Here is a 13,249-nt window from a genome sequence, read left to right as displayed (position 1 = left end):
TAAGGTGACTTTAGAATTCGCCAAAAAATTATAAAAAAAATTCGAAATTTATGTATTTCATTTATGATATTTTTAATTACATTTTTATTTTATTCAAATATCTTCGTTTCCTTTAGCATTTTTGTAATTCATATAGAAGGATATAAGCAATCAAAGATTAGAATACACTTAAAAGCAAAATAACTGAGGAAAAGATTTAGTTTTGTGTTTAAAACCTTTTGTGAAAAAAAGAAAATTTTTTATCATATTTGAAAAAAAAACATTTTTTTTTGGAAAATTTTTTTTTATAATTTTTGGAAAAAATTTTTTTAATACATTTTTTTAATAAATGTTTGGGAAATTTTTTTTTTTATTATTCCTGATTTTTTTCGGATTTTTTCTGACAATTTTTGGAAATTTGTTAAATTTTTGTGAATTTCGTACAAGATTTAGTGCTTTGAGTTATTTTGTTTTTGTTGTAAAAGCATAATTTTTTTTTAATTGTTAAAATGTATGTAAATGTAATTAAAGATTAGAATATAGATAAAATCAAAATATTTAAGAAAAAGAATTATTTTTTTTTAATTAGACATTTGTTGAAAAAAAAAAATATTTTTTGATAATTTTTGGAAGTGAAATCAATTTTTTGTTTTTGATAATTTTTGTACAAAAACATATTTTTTATGATATTTGGGAAAAAATATCTTTTTATGATTTTTGGAAAAAATTTTTTTTTTAATAAATGTTTGGAATTTTTATTATTGCTGTTTTTCCCGACAATTATTGCAAATTTGTTAAATTTTTGTGAATACATGTGAATGTAGTTAAAGATTAGAATATACATAAAAAGAAAAGATTTATTTTTTTGATTAAAAACTTTTGGAAAAAACATTTTTTTTGGATAATTTTTGGAAACGAACAAAGTTTTTTGTTTCTGATAATTTTTGAACAAAAATTTTTTTTTTCATAATTTTTGGAAATTTTTTTTTTTTAATGTTCAAAAAACTGTTCTTATTTGTGATAATTTTTTATGATTTTCCTGAAAAAATTTTTTAATATGTTACATTTTTGTGTATTTTATACAACGACCCAACATTTAGATTTTAGTTGTAAAATAAATAGTTTTTGTTGTAAAATAAATAAAATAAAAAACACAGAAATGTATTAAAAAAAATTGTTAAATTTGGTAATTCGTCGTGTTACTATTATATTGAACGCAGCTATACATGCCTCTAAAATTTGCTAACGTTATCACTCACATTTAATTTTCTTTGACAAATTATTTTCATGAATTCTCATTGAATATCAGGTTTTAAGAAATTCAAATCGTTATGAAACCAAAAGTCGCTCAGTAATAAAATATTAGAATACAATTATTTCATATGGCTACCCAATTTCGAACCTACTACTTCACTAAAGTGCATGCAGGCATTTCCTTTTCCAGCTAATAACTACTTATACATTTGTGCGCCCGTAAGTATGAGTGTATGTGTGCATGTTCGATTTCCAATTATCGTAATTGCGTTCGATGCATATCTGAAGGCGAAGTTGAATGGCTGCTAGGTAGATATGTTAATGCCTTTATCAGTGAATCTAGAATGGATAACAGTATTTGTGTATATATATTTTGCTTCAAACGCACACATTTGTGCATATATTTGTAGTTGGATATTTGTAGGTATCCTTACCTTTGCATTCTCATCAATTCTACTACCCACTCGCTTAACTTGAAAATATGGAGGAAAAATATGCAGAAGAGTTACAATTTTCTTTTTTTTTTTTAATTTCACTTTTAAACTTGAATTTAAAGAAAATGCAATACAATTAAACATATTCTGGACAACGGAATCGGATATATTTGAGATCTGATTTGCATAAGAGTTTCAATCATTGAAACTGGTGCCTGTAGGTCAGCGCACTTCAAAGTCAGTTATAAAGAATTTTCGCAACTATATACAGGCTTTTTTTTATTCTATTAAAGGCCTACTGAATTTTTCTTCCACACGAAATTTCTACTCCCATATATCTTAGTATTGAAATTTAATAATTTTGGATTTGTTAAGCTTCCACCTAAAAGCAGTTTTCATATTTAATGGAAACATCTCTGTGTGAAGAAATGGAAGCAAGTGTTTGAAAAATCCGACTGGAATGGCATGCACAGAGTAAAGCTGGCTTTGTTGCATAAAGTAAGCTTTTCATGTATTGAGACACATGAAAATGGATTGTGGCACCATAGGGAAAGGCATTCAGATCTGTACTCTAAACCTACACTCGGTATGATTTTAAGTCAAGAAAAACATTTTATTGAGTCGAAAAAAGAATTTTTAAATTTAATATAAATATTTATGTACATTTCTCTGCAATAAACTCCATTTAAGTTATGTTCAATAAGATAGATTTTAGCCTGGGATTTATTGCAGGCTCGCACTTCAATCCCATGGCATTTTGCGCCTTCTGCTCACCACAGTACCTCATCCAGACCCAGTTGCCTTATTAAACATAAGATAGAGCTGTAAATGGCCAAGATATCGCAATATTCTCCGCACTATAGCGCTGCATTTATGGAGAAGCTGGATTGGAATATCCTGAGATTGGTCACAGAAACGACAAGAGACAGTGGACCCTATCCCTATCACGTGGAGATAACTATGCAGTTTGAAATACCCTGTGAGAAAGCGCGTGAGCATTCTCAGTTTTTCCTTATGAGATTTTTAAACCTCTTTTGGATGTACCACCTCCCCCAGTAAGGTTATCGCCTGGCTAACCTCCATTAGCTTTAGCTCTTCACTCTTAAGCCTCTCCTTGATGGTGTGTTGTCCCATAGCAAAGAAGGGCTCGGGTCTTATTGATGACGAGGCAGTATCCTATATTGCCAATTCATCTGCTACTTCGTTCCCAGTTAGACACTTGTGTGCCGAGACCCAAATTAGCCGGATGTGATTCAGATTCAGTTTTTCGATACACTCAAGGACGAGTGAGGACTTAATCGCAAAGGATGGCATAGCATTGAGTACCTCCTGACTGTCGCTCAGATTGGTAATTCGCTCATTCCCGAAATTCTATCTAATTTAATTAGGTAAGTTGTCTTCTCGTTGGAGACAACCATATAATTTAACTGATTTTAGGAAATCTTCTCGAACATCACGCGAAAGAATATAGCAATTCAAAAGGAAAAAAGTAGCAAAAATCAAAAAGAATTTTGAGCTACTTCAAATTTACTTTTTATTATAATAAAATTTTTCGGACTATAAAGCTGCTTTTTAAAATTTTTTTAATGTTAATTATTTTTTTATAAAAGTACGCCTTATTGTCTGAAATATTGTTTTGACAGAATACAATTTTTAAAAGGCCGATTATAAGGGCATTAGGAGTTTCTTTGATGAAACCGACTGGAGCTTTTTCGATTCAGCGAGTGATCCTGCTGATTCCTATGAGATTTTAAGTCGAAATCCTTCAAATGCAGTTTCAAAATTTGTTCCTTTAAAGAAATCAGTAACCAACAATAAGCCACCATGGTTTAATCATAGGTTAGTGAACTTAAAAAACAGAAAAAGCAAAGCTTTTAAAAAGTCTAAGGCTAATAATTCAAAAGACGACTACTTGCACAATTTTTTATTCACGCAATGTGTGATTTCTATTGAAACGAGACTAAAACCCAATCCATCGAGTTTCTGGCATGTTGCTAGTTTAAAAATCTGATGAATTTGATCAGCAGCACAAAGCGGTTGACGCAAACACAGCATAGTCACCGTTCGTAATCCACACGCTCCTAACCATCCCAGCACTACCTCTCCCCGCCCTCTTCCTGTATCCCGTCGTTCTTTCTTTTTCACATCACCTCCTTCATAATTGTATCACAAAGGATGAATCCATTTTTCTTCGATCAAGTGTCTTCATTCCTTGGGCAACCATACCAACCTAACCTGCTAGAAGCTGCTTTAGAATATGACGGAAATGCTTCTAATAATACCCAAAGTTCATGTGACTTATTTGCTCAATTTTTCCAGAAGGTGTATGATAGATATAACACCACTTTATTTCCTACCCTACCAGCTTCACCTTTGCAAACTAACTGCTCCTTTGAGATTAGTAACGATGATGTGCTTCTAGCGATTTCTAAACTTAAGCCCAGCGCTAGGTCAGATAGTGAGGGATTCTCACCACATCTCTATAAAACTTGCGCCGATTTACTAGCTCGTACTCTTTTATTGATATTCCACTATTTTAGCGACTCATGGAAACTTTGCTGGATTGAACCAGTCTATAAATCAGGTGATGACGTCTGTAACTATAGGCCTAGTGTCAAGCAGAGCACTATTGCTAAGTTATTCGATCAAATAATATAAATGAAGTTATTTGATCGTATAAATCAGGTTATATTACATTGCCAGCATTGATTTTTTCTCGGCAGATCTACCTGCGCTAATCTTGTTTTAGCTACAAATAAAATAATAAGTGCATTTAAAAACTGTGGATCACTCAATACTTTTGTAAAAGTTGGAACAAAATGAGATTGAAGGCAATATCTTGAAGTTTTTCTCCAGTTTCTCAAAAGGTAGGAGACTATTAGTGAAAATTGGACCCATTGTATCTAAAGTCATAGTCCATGCATGGTCTGGTATAGCGCAAGCGGCTCATAGTGGACCATTGCTGGTTATTATCTTTGTAAATGACTTACCTAAACATTTCAAGTTTGCAAACTGTTTAATGTTTGCGGTCGATATAAAACTTTTCCAAGAGGTACATAACTTAAAAGATGGTCAAAACTTACAGTCGGATCTCGATGCCTTTCAAAATTGGTGTGATGAGTTCTGAATGTCAAAAAATGTTTTATTTTAACATATACCAGGAAGCCTAAATACTTTTGTGTTAACTACAAATTAAATAACTGTTTCCTAAGTAGAAAGTGCGAAATGAAAGCTCTTGGTATTATTTTTGATACTAAACTTTCCTTCACTAAACATATTGGTTATGTGATATGTAAAGCATTTGGAATGATTGGTTTCATGAGAAGAAATTCCACTGATTTTAAATACACTCAAACGTTGAAATCTCTCTATGTTGCCTTAGTAAGATCTCGCAGAGAGGCTCATACTATGAGGTTCATTCGAGGAAAATCGAAAATGTACAAAAGATTTTCACAAAATTGCTATTAGTGCTATAGTTTTTACGCAGACTGTTTCGTATACGGCTTCATTATCGATACTAAACTCTACCAGAGATAGAAATCGTTCTTTTTTTGATATGGGTATGAAAGGATTAAACATTCTCCTACGCCTTGTGGCTTACTATTATCTGAATAAATTAAGCAGTTAGCGTCAAAGTGGTATATTTACTTAGTTGGTACATTTGAATGGCACTTTTGTGACAACCCAGATACCATCAACTGTCAACTGTGCTTTACTAAATTTACTAAAAATACAACGTACTAGTCCACAAAATAAACAGCATTTTTGCTTACTCTAATTTATTATATTGTCTTCAAAGTAGACCGCTTAGGAAATTAAACACGTACGCCAAAGAATAATTGTGATATCAAAGCATTGTTTTGAATTATCTACTTACCCACTGCTGTCTTCACAACAGTAAAACCAACTAGACATACTTACTTCTATTACTTCTATTACTTCAACCATTAACTTAAAAGCAATGAAGACTTACTCAAGAGCAATGAATACATTAAAAACGCTATCGAGCATTTCAGAGAGTGTGACCAACATGCAGCATGAAACTCAATATCTATCCTGTCTCACTAAGCAAAACCATACACAGATATCTCTTGGGGTAGAAGAAAAATTTAAAGAAAAACGACAAGCAAGAAAAACGTGGAAAAGAAGCAGACACCTTGAGGACAAAAAAACACTTAACTCTCTTACTAAAGAACTCAAAGAACTCCTTAAAAAAGAACACAACTCTCAGCTCCAGAACTATCTCCGCAAATCTGATGCAACCTCTGCCACTGACTACTCTTTATGGAAAGCAACCAAAAATTTAAAAGGGCCAACTCTACCACAATTATCACTGAACCCGAGTGTTCTGCCCCCACGAAATCGAACCCTCCCCAAGTACTGATCAAAAAGAAGGGCCCACCCATAAAATTCTCGAAAAATGAAGTTAGAGAAGTGACAAAGAAATTTAAAAACAAGAAGTCCCCTGGATATGACCTCATAACAGGATAAGTACTGAAACAACTCCCTGAAGTAGGAATCACTTTCCCTACGTACATCCTAGGCCGGGTCGATTTGTGGGGAGGCAAAAAAATCGCCCATTGCTCAGTGAAAATAATATTCTAGGGATCAAAATAAGAAAGTTTGCCGAAGGAACCATACCTCTAAAATGAATTCTGATGTCCCCCAATTTGGGTCGAACTTTTTAGTTTCTTTTCTCATGTAAAGGCCAAAAATGGTGATATTTTGAAATGATTGTATGGGGAACCCCCCAGGGGAGTTCCAGGGGGTATGCCCCTGGCATGGGTGGATTGGCCGTCCAAAGTTAGTGGGGGTCGGTCATACATTTGGACTTGATTGGAGCACTCTAAATGGGTCAAAGTGGGATTTTTCGTTCGACCCAAATTGGGGGACATCAGAATTCGTTTTAGAGGCATGGTTCCTTCGGCAAAGTTTCTTATTTTGATCCCTAGAATACGATTTTCACAGAGCAGTGAGCGATTTTTAAATCGACCCGCCCTAGTACATACATAATTCTATTACATTAACTGGTTTCGTTCCACCTCAATGGAAAGTAGCTCAAATAAAATTAATCCTAAAACCAGGTAAACGCGCTAAACCAGTCGTGTCATATCGGCCCATCAGTCTATTGCCTATTGTCACTAATAGAATCCGTTTTCCACAAAAGAATGTTCCCTATAATTGAAGACCGAAATAGAATCTGAAATCACCAAATCAGTTTCAGCAAAGACTCATAAACAGCATGCACAAAGCAAAGCATTTGAACAAAAAAAAATATTACACAGCGGCTTTCTCCGATATATCTCAAGCCTTTGAGCACGTTTGGCATGATGGCTTACTTTATAAAATAAAGAACCCTCTACCAATTAAATATTACATATTTATTAAGTGCTACCTCGAAATCGATATTTCTTTGTCAAACAAGACGAAGAACAGTCTGAACTATGTGAAAGTTGAGCTGGTGTATCCCAAGGCAGTATTATGGGCCCCATCCTATAATTGCTATACATCTACGATCTACTAGCTTCTGAAGCAACAATAGTTGGAACGTTCGTGGATGACACTGGCGAACTCACAATTGACTGCCACCCCATTGTGGTCTCCCAAAAAACTCCAGAAAGGACTTGATAAAATAACACATCCGTTGAAAGAGAGGCGCTTTAAGGGGAAAAAAACAAAATCTGCCCAAGTCACTTTTATACTAAATCAATAAAAACGAATTTTAACATTTTTTTTTATTATTTTTTTATGTTTCTATAAAAGTATAGTGCATTCTAAAACAAAAACTATATAGCTCAAAACCCCAAGTTTTCGACAAAAATCACAAACACTCAATATATGAAAATAAGCTTCAAAATACGATTTTTAAGCCACTTCAAATTTAGACTCTATTTTACTACAACTGAATAGGCTTTAAAGTCGGATGAATTTCCTTTTTCTAAAAAATCTGATTAAAATTGAAAATTTTTAGCACAATTTTTCGAAATTTCTTAAATTTTTGAAATTTCAAAAATTTTTGTAAAAAAAATTTTTTTTTTTACATTTTAGGAAAATTATTTTTTTTTTTTATAAATTGTGGGAAAAAATTTTTTAAATAAATTTTTTTATAATTTTTGGAAATTTTTTTTTTCACTCCTGATTTCTTTTCGGTTTTTTTGATAATTTTTGGACATTTTTTTCAAAAATTATCAGAAAAACAGATTTTTGAGTTTTCTTGTATTTGCTGATTTTTTTTTTTAATTTTTCTGTTTTTAGTTTTTTGAAATTTGGCAAGTTCTTGTGAATTTTGGTGCTTTGAGTTATATAGTTTTTGTTGTAAAATGTACTATACTTTTATAAAAATGTAAAACAAAATAATTACAAAAAAGAATTTAAAACAAAAAAAAAAAAACATTTTTTAATTGGGAAAATGAAATTAGAGATTAGAATATACAATAATACAAAATATTTTAGGAAAAACATTTAGTTTTTTATTAAAAATTTTGGAAATTTTTTGGAACAAAATTTAAATCAAAATAAAATAAAAAACTTGCCTTCCAGCAAAAAGAGGCAAAAACTTCCCAAGCCACTGTTACGCTAAATGACCCGTGTTTCTCTTGAAAGTAAGCTCTCACTTTATTCAGCTATCGAAAACCGCGACAAATGGCAACCGGTACTTTTTTGATAGAATGTAAATAAATTTAAAAAGCATTAATAACCTTCTAGGGTGCCAACTCGATTGTGCATGACTTCCTTTCGATGGCTCCGTATTCCAAACTCTGAACTGGCATGAAACATCAAATTATAAAAAAAGCTTTTACAAATAGCTGTCGCCACTCAGGCAGGCAATGCCAAGCCCCCAAGTGCATTTATGTGCTTCTTACAATTTCACAAAGATCGAAACGGAATTATGGTTCGATAGTCTGGAACCCATGCTACCAAATATTCACAGCTAAAATCTAGAATTTTTTAAAGTTTCGTGTTAAGAGATTTTTCAGAAAACTCGCTATATGAACTTCATCCTTGGAATAATTCTCTGAAAATAAATCATCTTCGCAAAGTAATATGTATTTATAGTTGAACTGCCCACGGGATCGATTTCTATCTCATTTTTCTGCCGAAAGTTAGTCTTCATTTTCTCTCTCGAATATGAAGCGGCCTCTTTTCATAAAATCATTTAAAAGAATCTTATTGAACGTTGTTGCTCCTTATCCTGTTGAATTGAAGGCAGCTGGAAAAAAGTTAATTACAATTTTAAAATTTGGTACCCATGTTTCGATGAAGATTTCATAGCACCAGCAAAAATCAAATGCCTAACATGGCTGGTAATGTCATTGAATGGAATGAGCTCATTTTTTTGTACCATGGCAAAAGTTAGCAAGCAAAAAAAATATCGCATTGAAAAAATATTCAAAATATTCGCAATATTGTAAAACAATCACTGTGCCAAAAATTTTTTGGCTGACTGTATATACAACTTCAAATATAATACACTAATCACTAATGCATAACCTTATTTCTTCACATTTGTAAAAAAAGAGCTGTGCCAAAATTTTTTTGACTGTCTGTATATACAACTTCAAATATAATTTACTAATCACAAATGCTTAACCTTATTTCCTCACATTCGCCTGCCTTATTCTTCCATACAACAAAAGTGGAATTGCACACACATTCCTTACTCATTTTACACAAACATTCACGCATTCACATGAAAACCTCTCTTTCTTGCGCTCGGTTGTACTTGAAATCGTCATAACTTCACAAACTATTCGCACACTTAGTTTCACCTTATCCACCGGTGTATAAAACCGTTGTTGAGTTACTGAACTCTCGTCATATTGGCACTAAAATGTCTACAGAAAATATTCGATTGCGCGCGCCTTTGAATGTTTTGCATAAGCAAACGCCGCGGCACAAACTCACTACTGTTTACCATCTCGTTAAGGACTTGAAATGGATATTATTATTGCTGAAAGTTTTCGGAATCATACCTATTTTCCAAATTGTACACGCATTCAAACTTACGCCGCCCAAAGCGAGAAGCTACTCCACACTTTACACCAGCTTCATGCGCATCTTCGCCTTCCTTGTGGTAGTACTTGACACATTACTCATCTTTACCCCCACGGGTGGTGCGAAGATTTTTGTCTACGGAGAATTAGATAATGCCACCATAGCATTACAAATTCTACTCAGCATCGCCATCTACGGCTTAATCATGTGGAAGAGCGCCTTTAAACCGCCACATTTCATAACCATCATCAACAGTTTGCTAAATGTGGACAAAGCACTGCAGCTGCATCCACGCGCGCCAGCTGCACTGCACAATAATTGCGCCTTCCACAAAGTCTATGTGGGTCTATTGGTGATGGAGTCATGCACAATATGGGTTATGAATTGGGTGATAGTGAAAGAATTAAGTCCGCGATTCTTGAGTGTCGGATTATATTTCCTTTATTTGAAAAAAGCAGCGGCATTTAACGGTTATATAATATTCGTAGCAGCATTGTTGCATTTGTTGGCCATACGATTTCGATATTTGAATAATTTCATAGAAATGTACACAACAAAGGAGGATTTTTACGAAAACTTGCCAAAGCAGAGCGCAACGCACGCCAATGTGCGTCAGGAGGGTGATGAGAGTAATGAATTGGCGATGCAATATTTTGCAATTGACGCGCTATTCTTCTACCGCATGCACAATAAATTATTGGAAATATATAAAAAGCTGAACGATTATGTGCACAGCGTGTTGTTGTTTTTCATCGCGCTTTTCTTCTACGCCAGCAGTATGACGGCGTATCAGTTATATTTCGTTGCGGAAATGGATACAAATTTCCAAATAAAAAGTTTGGTTTGGTGCGGTATCTTTATATGTGTGTATGTACCGGTTGCGGCACTGCTAATGAGTTGTTGTGATGCAGCTACTAAGGAGGTGAGTATAAAATTAATAAGTGCAGCAATAACAATAAGCAGAATTTTATGTGAATGGAAGTTAGATTAGGTTGAAGCGGTTGTCCACTTTGGGACACTCAGGCTCATAGCCCATTGTGATGATGTGTGGGGAATTTGCCCTTATCTTGTCTCAGCAAATATCACGCAATTTTTTTTCTGATTGAAACAAAAACAAAATTATACTATTTTGGTCCATTATCCAGATTGTGCATGCTTAAGATTTAATCTTAAGCGTAGTCGTAGTATGATTAAGATCAATCACTAATTCGCAGAGAACGTTAAATATAGAGAATTCTCACGAACTACGAATAGTGTGAATTGTCAAAAATGAAGTGAAACCGCGAACACTATTTCACCTCGCTTAACTCGACAGCGGGGAAGTTCTTAACAGGGCTGATTACAGTGAATTATGTACAAGTACATTGGCTCTGCTCAGTTTTTGGTTTCTGTATGAAATCAAATTGACGAATGCCGACGGCATTTTGCAAGGCATTTGCTTGTGCATTTTTATGTTCCCTTGGTAAACGAAAATTTATTCAATTTGTATTTTCAAACAAAGGTGATGAAGAAAAAATGATTGAATTTATTATATGCGCCAACATTTCAAATCAAAGTACCTTTAATATTTTGATTTAATTTGTAAAAATTCATTATAAAACGACGTCTCACATTTTGGTATGTGCGTTTTAGTAAATTTAAAACTAAACAAATTTGATGAAAATTTTTACTAATTTTTTGAGTCGAAATTAATTCATAGCATACAAGTGTTTTGGTATATCGACATACATATGTATTTACATTTGAACATGCATTTATTTGTTCCTTTGGCAAACCAATTTTTTTTCAATTTACATTTTATTACAGGGAATAATAATATACATAAATTTGTATGTATGCATTTTCTAGATAGTATAAAAGTTTAAAATAAATAAAGGAAAACTTCAACTTCAAAGAAACGTATTTGCATATATGGGACAACTAAGTTCTATTGCATCTTTAATAAATAGTGTTGCACGCATACGTATGCACTGAAGCAACATGACCTACCTCACGACCATCGCCTTATCATATTTCATGCAATAATTAGGGTGTAAATATTCGAATGATCGAATTCCTGCAAATGCTAAAACAACTTCTTCTGCATATGCATCGACGTACATATGTGCATGTGCGTATATGCACACTTGATGTCCTAACTATATATATATATGTACGTTCAATTGATCAAATCAAAAAATTCTGTATACAAAACGCTTCATTACCAGGCACACAGGAAGATGGCATATGCAAATATAAATATTGAATTCAAGCAAAACAATGCTTATTAATATACACATATGCATGTACATACAACCGCACACACAAGGCATTCGCTTTATTCCTCAAAATGCGTATGTCGTTCAAAGCTAAAATTCCATGCCTAGCGACTACAAGAACAAAATGCAGTCATAGACGCAGGCGTAGCGGCCATCATCCTAGTTGCCATAGCGCTGAACAGTCGCGGCGGCGCCGAACAGTTTCAACTATTGTACTGTGCAACAAAAACTCATCTTCAAAAAATTCATTGATAAATTCGAGCTCATAGTTCTAAGAGCAAGAACTTTCATTCATAAAACGAGCCGCCCATATGCCAATTTTCTCGACAATTCGAAAATAGTCAATATTTGAATATTTCGCGTAGAATTATTTGTCAATATTTGATAAATCTTCAATTTTTGTCAAGTCGAGTGCCCGCGGCATCGTACATATGTATGCAAAAATATATGTATGTAAATATGTCTTTCTAAATGCTCGACAGCCGCAGCTGCTGTGCGTCAAGTGCGCGCATGAGCATACAGTAAGTTGCAGAAGAAAACAAGTAGCTTAAAAAAAAGGTCTGATTCGGACATTTTAATACTAAGATAAAATTTGGAAACAATTATTTTATGTTAACTGATAGTAGGCAAATAGTTAATTAGTAGATTACTTTACGTATGTAGTTTTTCAATTGATAAAAAGTGCACAAAACATATGCATATATCTGCAGTTAGAAACTTACTCTGAAATCAGAGCATTTGTAGGTGCCTGTAAACATGTCAAGGTTACTGTACATACAATGCTGTGCCTATGAATGTGCGCTGCGCCTTTGAATGCGCGCTGGATTTCTTGCGAAGTTTTACCGTTTTATCTTGAGCTGTGGCTGGTGAGCACACATACACACAGCATATTATATAAATTCACAAATGTATATAAATTCACAAATTTACATTTGCATATGCCATCTTCCTGTGCGCCTGGTAATGAAGCGTTTGCTATAGAGGATTTTGATTCAGTTGAAGGGAATTCAACAAAGTTTTACAGACACCAGACAGACAGACATAACATATGTACATAATTTGGATGATTTGGAGAAATTCAAATATATAGGTCATATTAAAAAGCTACCTAGCATTCTTTGCTTCTAATCACCAACAAATTCTTATCGACTGCTGCTAAATTTACATAATTCAGCCCCTTACTGTTAATTTTTGTTGAAAAATGTGTCTGTGGTGAAATTGTCTTCGCGAGACGAGTACCCCTCGAAAATGAACACTTTCCAGTCATTAAGACTTCTCTATTCATTAACGTTCTCTGCGTTCTCTGAGTAGCGAGAGAGAGATTTGACT

General features: G+C 33.6%; 1 protein-coding gene across 1 annotated transcript; it reads left to right on the top strand.

Moving 5' to 3' along the window:
* The first annotated feature begins 9,498 nt into the window (after positions 1 to 9,498).
* Positions 9,499 to 10,653, top strand: LOC128864770 (gustatory and pheromone receptor 32a-like). Its single transcript, XM_054104528.1, has one exon. It carries the CDS (start codon positions 9,499 to 9,501, stop codon positions 10,651 to 10,653), a length of 1,155 nt encoding a protein of 384 aa, XP_053960503.1.
* Positions 10,654 to 13,249: the final 2,596 nt, after the last annotated feature.

Source organism: Anastrepha ludens, chromosome 5 (genome assembly GCF_028408465.1).
Source record: "Anastrepha ludens isolate Willacy chromosome 5, idAnaLude1.1, whole genome shotgun sequence".
NCBI lineage: Eukaryota > Metazoa > Arthropoda > Insecta > Diptera > Tephritidae > Anastrepha > Anastrepha ludens.
The sequence above is the reverse complement of the archived record's forward strand: the minus strand, read 5'-3'. Positions and strand labels throughout refer to the sequence as shown.